The following is an 8,199-nucleotide window of genomic DNA, read 5'->3' on the forward strand; positions in this document are numbered from 1 at the left end:
TATAAATAAATAAAAAATAAGCCTTTCATTTAATCTGATTTGATGCCGACTTCTGTCCCCACTACTCAGGTGAGTAAAAATTATTGATTAAAATTATTTAATCAATAATTTTTACTCAAATGTGTGTGTGGGGAAGAGAGCAGCGTGAAGTGCGTGCCGGTCCGTAGTATCGTAGTATTCTCACATGGATTCCAATCTTTAGGAACGCCCACGGCTTCAAACCCTTAGCGCGGAATACGAAGAGAGAGAGAGGAGAGAGAGAGAGTTGCTCCCATTCTTCTGCAGATGGAATGAGCTTCCAAATAATGCAGTCCCCTAACCCTGCTGCGGCAACCGAATCCGGCAATCCACTAGCCGACATCAGCTCCACTCGCTGTCGCCGCCACCTCTCCCCCCATTCCGCTCGCTGGTAAGCCATCAAACCAATCTCCACCCTCCGATCGATAGCCCCGTTCGACCCATAAATAATGTGCTTCGTTTTATACATTTTTAGGTGGACCCGGCTCCCCCGGCGATGGAGGTTCCACCCCGAAGTCGGCGACGACGACGACGAGGAGGTGGCTGGGACGTCATCGCCGGCGGGCGAGTGCTACGCGTGCACGCAGGCGGGCGCGCCGGCGTTCCACTCGACGAGCTGCGACCGCGCGCACGCCCCCGAGTGGGAGGCCAGCGCCGGCTCCTCCCTCATCCCCATCCAGAACACCGCCGGCGGCGGGGAGCGGCGGTCCGGGTGGGGGCCGGCGTGGGTGTTCGGGGCGGTGCTGGACCCACGGAGCGGCGGCGTGCAGCGGTGGAACCGGGGGCTGCTGCTGGCCCGCGCGGTGGCGCTGGCGGTGGACCCGGTGTTCTTCTACGCGGTGTCGGTGGGGGAGGGGGGAGGGTGCGTGGTGGGGATGGACGGGAGGCTGGGGGTGGCGGCGGCGGCGGTGCGGACCTGCGCGGACGCGGTGCACGTGCTGCACGTGTGGGTGCAGCTGAGGCTGGCGTACGTGTCGCGGGAGTCGCTGGTGGTGGGGTGTGGGAAGCTGGTGTGGGATCCACGGGCCATTGCCTCCCACTACCTCCGCTCTCCCAAGGGCTTCTGGTTCGACCTCTTCGCCATCCTTCCCTTACCCCAGGTATTACACCCTACTATACACATCTCTCTCTACTCTCTCTAGATTACATATTCTGAAAAATAGGACTAATGTGGTTTAGTGAGATGATGGTAAGTTTCATATTAGGAAGCTAGGATTTGTGTAGCGTGGGTTTTTATTGGATTTTGGCTGCACCAATGTTAAGGTGGTAGAGGCCAGGGATTTGATTGATGGCTAGTAAGTAGGTTTGTCTTGCCATGCATTGGTTTAGATACTATTTGATAGTGGACTCGGAAGCACCTGGAGTAATGGATAAACATGAGATGTGGGGATGTGAGTGGTTGTGTCTGTGTTAAAGAGGATGCAGTGTTTGGAGTCCATTTTGCAACCTGAGGAGTACCCGCCTTGTAATAAAAATCATATATCCATGCCTGCCTTATTCCTGCCTCGGTCCGATCGAGTCAAATAGAGGCGTAGATCACATCGGATCAGAGAAACAAAAGAAATCAAAGTCAGATCGGATAAAAAACCCATAAAATAAATATTATAAAATAATTATAATTTAAAAAAAAAATTAGATTAAAATTATATGGATCAGGATCAAAATAAGATATATTATTATACATATCTAATTTAAATTTATTTTAAATATTTTTTTTAGAATCCATATCTGTTCCAGATTCTAATTGGATTGCATAAAATCTGTTCTATTAGGATCGAATAAAATCTGTTCCATTCGAATCAGATCGGATGAAATACCTAGTCGGTCCATTAAAATTATCATCCCTAAGTATATACGTATAGTGACAAAATATATTTAGCTCAATCTCAATAGCATGCCACAACAATCCATTTTTATAGCTAAAAATTAATTATCTATAAATGTAAAATGCTCAGGGTGGCAACTAGTCTTGCACAAAATATTCCTCATGTTTTGCATTCAATCAACTCTCCCGCCAGCATTACTATTTTAAAAGAAGATAGTTTAGTCATGATAAATGTGAGTCATATATCCCATGCACAAAGGTTGTCTCATTGGCCATCAAAAATTTTTGGATAAAATATTGTTTATGAGAAATATATGATACAAAATTTTGAGTATTTATTAAAACTAGTTTTCTAATTAAACATCAAGTGTGTGCATGCGTGTGTGAAATAATAAATGAATCATCAATCTTATTGTCAAAACTCACATTTTGAAAGCTTTTTTTTTTTTTCTCTCTCTCTCTTTTTTACCTCACAAGTTTAGTTAATCATTGGATGTTTGGACTGCATACACGATGCATTTATATATTGTGCAACAATTCTAGATCAAATAATATGTATAGAGAGCTCCACCTTATATAAATTATGTAACCATATAATCATCGATATAAGCTACGAAGGAGGTGATAAGAATGCTACCTAAGTTTTTGATGTTCAAGTAATTGATGCACAAATTTAACATCCATTGAAAAAAATTAAAGAAAATCTCCCACCACCTGGCAATTCACATATTTCATAAACTAAAATATATCTCCAAGAAGATGAGAGAAATTATAATCTTTTTAGTAATTTTTAAATTTTATAGGCGGCTTGCTGGATTCAAATTGGTAACTACTGTTGTACGCCTCGGAGGGGAGACAGCGAACGGCCTATTCACACCTCTCACGTGACATGGATCCCGCCTCATGTGGGCCCCGCGTGGAAAACATGTCTCTAGCGTTGGGGCAGCTCAGCTGTCTTCTCTCGAACAGCAAACAGCCTTACTTCCGAGGTCCTTTTTTTTTTTTTTTTTTTTTTTCTTTCTTTTGGCCAATAAAAACTCGACCGCGTGCCAAAACAAAAGTGCTAGGAGACAGCTGTCCGGCGCCGTCCAACAGCGGATCCGAAGATTTGGTCCAGGAGCATCCGACACGGTACGTCCGTGAGGATGCATCGTCAGGGCGGCGATCGTTGCGTGGTTACCGCCGGGGCCTAGATCCGCTGTTCTCCTCCAAACAGCATTTGTTGATTTGCTGCAGCTAGGACCAAACCGTGAACTCCAATCTCAGAAGTCGGAACGTCCTGTCCGGGGAGTCTACAGGTCCATTTTTGTCTTTTAAGCTGGGTACTACTAATGGACATCACAGTGAATTAATTATGTGATATTTATCTCTAAATATCTAAGCTTTTATAATAAAACAATCTCTCAATTTACAGGGAAGGAATGATCTAGAATATTCTACTGATCATGGCTGTTTGCATAAACTCTTAGCCTAAATTTAATGGCATTTATCTAAAATCCAACAAATGGTACGTATATACATGCATACACACACATGTGTGTGCGTGTGTTAAGATATATGTGAAGCTATATAATTTTCACAAGCACATTAATGTAAATATGCATGCAATATGTAGACTGAATAGGGTTATTTCATCTAATTTTAAGATTCAGAAATAATGATTGAGTTGGGTTTGTATGTTATTGACCTCCATTGATACTCCTATCTTCAGCAATACATGCATAAATTTGATAATTTTTAAGTATTTCTAAATTTGTGTAGATTGTCTTCTGGTTAGTGCTGCCAAAATTGGTCAGAGAGGAAGAGCTCAAGCTTATAACGACGGTCCTCCTATTGATTTTCTTGTTCCAGTTCCTTCCCAAGGTTTATCACAGCATCTGTATGATGAGGAGTATGCAGAAGGTCACTGGCTACATATTTGGAACTATTTGGTGGGGTTTTGGACTCAACCTCATTGCCTATTTTATCGCATCGCATGTAAGTATGTACTATTTGCCACCTTAATCTAGACTTAAAAGGGCATCATTTGGATCGCCTTAGCGGATTAGCTAATGTGGTAAAAACAAAGCTTGTTGATCAAATCAGCATGATATCTACGGCTTGTGTTCAAAGTTGAAATCCTTCAATCTCATAAATAAGTTAGAGAATTCGGTGCATGAGATCGAAAAGATACCTTAGGAGATTCCAGGGCTGCATGCTGCAATCATATTAATAGAGATGCTAACCAAGTGGCCAATTGGTTAGCTAACTATGGAGATCAAGGTTTTCCAAAACTAGATCTTAGCTTCTTTCTTAGAGTGAATATAGGATATGCAACATTTCAAAATACTATGATTCAGTCTTCAGTAAAATATAAAAATGGAGGCATGGAGTAAACCTTCACAGCTACCAATCTATTTCATGCAAATATAACTCTCTTCTAATCCTTTCCATTGAAATTTTTCCACACATCCCTTTTTTTGCTTTGAAAATTCTCCATGTGTTTGAATCAAACAAACCTTCACATATCTTATTTTTTTTTAAGAAAATTCAACCTATTTTCACCTGAAAGTACCAATGATGTCCATCAAGCCATACTCTTACATGATTGGGATTTGCTATAGCACAGTTCACACTACTTCAGTGTCTCTCATTGGTGTATTACTTGAAAGTAGTCATTAGAGCTTCTTGTTATGCAATGACTCAAACCCCTTCTCAACCATCATGAGATCCTTTCAAAAGAGATATATATCCAACTAATTAACTTCATCCCGCGGCCTAGTGCATGCTATTAGATATTTCCATCTGAAGTAAAATGTTTGCTTGTTCTGTTTTATGTAAACAATTATTTCGATGCTGTTTTGGGAACTCCAGGCATCAGAAACCACGAGACATCGATGTAATCTGGAGATAGCCTCAGGTTGACTCCTGTCAACCAGTGCTTAACAGTAAAGATATACAAGTATACCTCCATCAGATAGATATCGTATAACAGTAAAGATATACTGAAAATTTAATCTTTCTTTCATTCTTAATAAGCTAGAAAGTCGGGGTAATGTGTTTGGTGCTATTTTCAGGTAGCTGGGGGCTGCTGGTATGTCCTTGCGATCCAACGTGTTGCCTCGTGCCTTCAACAGCAATGCCAGAAGAATAATAATTGTGATCTAATGTCCATGGCTTGTTCCAAGGGAGCCTGTAAACTCTTTTTATTACCAGCTGGCATCGATGAATTATCTTGCATCAATAACCTGACATTTGTGGGAAATCAAAATCTCCATGCATGCTTGGATGTAGATGGACCATTTCAGTATGGTATATATGATGCAGCTCTTCCTGTCATATCCAGCAACTCACTTGCTGTTAAGATTCTTTACCCTATGTTTTGGGGCCTTGTGACCCTCAGGTACTTCTCTTTTCCACTCTTTTTCCAGAAGAAATGTGTCAAAGGAGAAAAGCAATTGTAATTTACAATTACATTTCTCCCTAGTATGGCATATGGCATTCATACCTCACAAAACATTTCACTTGCTAGGTTTATGCTACTGCTCACAGAAATCTATAGATTGCAAATCTCTCCCTTGTTTTTAAAGCAAGATGAAAAAGAAAATAGAGATATTGTGTGTTAAATTACTGCTGCAATTTTTGTTCTGCTGCAGCACTTTTGGCAATAATCTCGTACCGACGAGTCAATGGCTGGAAGTGATATTCAGCATAGCAATAGTACTAAGTGGTCTCATGCTCTTTACTCTCTTGATTGGGAACATTCAGGTACTAAAAAATAATTTCCATTTACTTAATTATCAATGAGTTTGGACAGTATGTACTTAAATATGAGACTCTTGAGTCTTAACAGCTATTTGTTCATGCATAGGTCTTCCTGCATGCAGTCATGGCAAGAAAAAGAAAGATGCAGCTAAGGTGTCGAGACATGGAATGGTGGATGAAACGAAGACAACTGCCATCACGCTTGAGGCAGAGAGTCCGACGGTATGAATGCCAGAGATGGGCCACAATGAGAGGGGAGGATGAGATGGAAATCATCAAAGACTTGCCAGATGGGCTAAGACGAGACATCAGGCGCTATCTCTGCCTCGATCTCATTAAGCAGGTGCTCTTTAGGAGTAGACTGCAGTTCTATTATATACACTTCGGAGGTTAAGGATGACACATTTTATATATTATGTTTGTGGGGATGTAGCATGGTTTGATTCCAAAAACTTTCAAACTATATTTCTGGTGCTCACTGGAAAAATCTAAATAATAATGGAGGCTGCTAGAATAAATCAGCATAAATAAATAAGGATAGAGGAGAAAATCAGCAAAGCAGAATGAAAGACAGGCTCAATTGTAGTTTCAAAGTTCGGTAAAATTGTGTGAATTAAAGGTAAGCACATTACAGAAAGAATATTGTCAACAATTTGAGATCAAAGGGGGCAATGTACCAAGTGAATCTGGTATTTGGACTGCATATCTGGTTTCGTAGATTTCTTATTATTTATATACTTTAGAATCATGAGTTTGACACTGGGTAGGTCTGACCAAAACTTGGATAAGGTAGACAGATCAAATATGATATACCAAGATCAATTAGGATAGCTGATAGCAGAGGCCTTGGTAGGCTGATAAATAACAGAAACCTACTAGAATTTGTACCACTGATCTGCTCTTCTTTAATCAGCTAAGTTCAAAGCTAGAACAAAAATTCTAAACTAAACAAGAATGGGTGGCCGAGCATTAGAAGATCAAAAATCCTAACAAAGGAAGACAATTCAAGCACTACTCAAAAGGAGTCTACCACATTTGCTTTTGTCACAAGGATTCAGATAGCACTTGACAATTACATTGTATGATGGTAACCTGATTTAGCTCAGAAGTATTTGCTCTTCAGGTGCCTTTGTTCCATAGTCTGGATGATCTTATCCTTGACAATATATGCGACAGAGTTAAGCACCTTGTCTTCTCCAAGGATGAAAAGGTATGTATGACAAATACAAGCTAACTATGTCATCATTTAGAAGAAGTTAATGTACAGTTTTAGCTGTTTCTATTCTTAATAATGACTGTATGGTCCAGATCATTAGAGAAGGAGATCCGGTGCAGCAAATGGTTTTTATTGTACAGGGGCACTTGCAAAGTAGTCAAAAACTCAGCAAAGGAATGGTGGCAACATGCATGCTAGGCCCAGGAAACTTTCTAGGAGATGAGCTCCTCTCATGGTGCCTCCGTCGCCCATTTATAAATCGGTTACCAGCTTCTTCAGCCACATTTGTTTGTGTTCAGCCAACAGAGGCCTTTGGATTAGATGCACACCACCTACTCTACATCACTGAGCACTTCAGGTACAAATTTGCAAATGATAGACTCAAGAGAACAGCAAGGTATTATTCTTCAAACTGGAGAACGTGGGCAGCAGTTAACATTCAACTTGCATGGCGTCATTACAAGGCCAAAACTAGAGGTCTGACGATTCAGCCTTCCGAACTTGGTGACAGTGAACGACGTCTTCGGCTTTATGCAGCAATGTTCATGTCGATCCGACCTCATGATCACCTTGAATAGTGATAAGGTCTCAGTTTTGAGCTGACACATTTCTGTGGGAAGGATTCATTTTCTGTCAAGCAGAATAATTTCAAGATGGATTTCAGATAGAAACATGAGAGAGAGAGAGAGAACAGTTCTACCAGAAAAACTTGAATGAACAGATTATTTCTTTGAAGATAAGAAGAATGGAATTATTTTGTTGTTTTCTGAAGGAATAGAATTAATAAAGATATTTGTTCTATAGAACTCAGCACTACATGTTTCCATTCTGTGAACAATTCAATATGGTTGTGAAGGAGGCATCAAAGTGTGTATTGGGTCCAATGTAGCAGCTGGAAAAAAGAAATCTTAAATAGATTGTTGGCATGGTCCATTCTCTGAAGTGCTTGTATTCTAATGACCTTCAGAGTCCAAGGGAGTGTTTTTAAAACAGAGAAGGGATGTGGAGCCATGATGTCCTACACCAGGGTAAAAATTCAGAATCATGATATTGGGGACTTTGGTCCATGATGTATTCTTTTAAAGCACATTCACTATTATCTACTATAGAGAAACTAAAAAAATTCTTACCGACGAATGGAAATTCTTCCTCCAAATAAATTTCGTAGAAGGTGTCTAGCAAAACATCTTCCACTAACTTCTGAGTCCACAACTTGTGAACATTGAACTTTTCTTAATACAGTTGTCATGATTTTTCTCTTCCATGAAACCTTTATTCAGGTGCTTTACAGGCTCATTTCAATGTGTGCCACTGTTCACAGGTTAAGAATAAGTTCTGAGAGCCAGCATGTGGTCAAAAGAAAGATGAATGACTACTCTTCACTGTTTCCTCAGTT

At 40.5% G+C, this 8,199-nt stretch overlaps 1 protein-coding gene across 1 annotated transcript; it reads left to right on the top strand.

The window, feature by feature from the left end:
* Positions 1-258: 258 nt before the first annotated feature.
* LOC105056032 (cyclic nucleotide-gated ion channel 2) lies at positions 259-7,943 on the top strand. The gene is made up of 8 exons (XM_010938094.4): positions 259-409; positions 494-1,118; positions 3,605-3,820; positions 4,900-5,225; positions 5,479-5,590; positions 5,694-5,930; positions 6,711-6,797; positions 6,896-7,943. The coding sequence occupies exons 1-8, from the start codon at positions 291-293 to the stop codon at positions 7,379-7,381; spliced, it is 2,208 nt and encodes a 735-aa protein (XP_010936396.2). The 5' UTR covers positions 259-290; the 3' UTR covers positions 7,382-7,943.
* The last annotated feature ends 256 nt before the right edge of the window (positions 7,944-8,199 follow it).

Source organism: Elaeis guineensis, chromosome 13, assembly GCF_000442705.2.
Source record: "Elaeis guineensis isolate ETL-2024a chromosome 13, EG11, whole genome shotgun sequence".
Lineage (NCBI taxonomy): Eukaryota > Viridiplantae > Streptophyta > Magnoliopsida > Arecales > Arecaceae > Elaeis > Elaeis guineensis.

Excerpts from the sequence above, each read along its gene's own strand:
- LOC105056032 (XM_010938094.4), top strand. The coding sequence starts at position 291 with ATGAGCTTCCAAATAATGCAGTCCCCTAACCCTGCTGCGGCAACCGAA. Across the intron at positions 3,821-4,899 it reads CCTATTTTATCGCATCGCAT|GTAGCTGGGGGCTGCTGGTA; the intron begins GTAAGTATGTAC and ends TGCTATTTTCAG. Across the intron at positions 5,931-6,710 it reads GCCTCGATCTCATTAAGCAG|GTGCCTTTGTTCCATAGTCT; the intron begins GTGCTCTTTAGG and ends TTTGCTCTTCAG.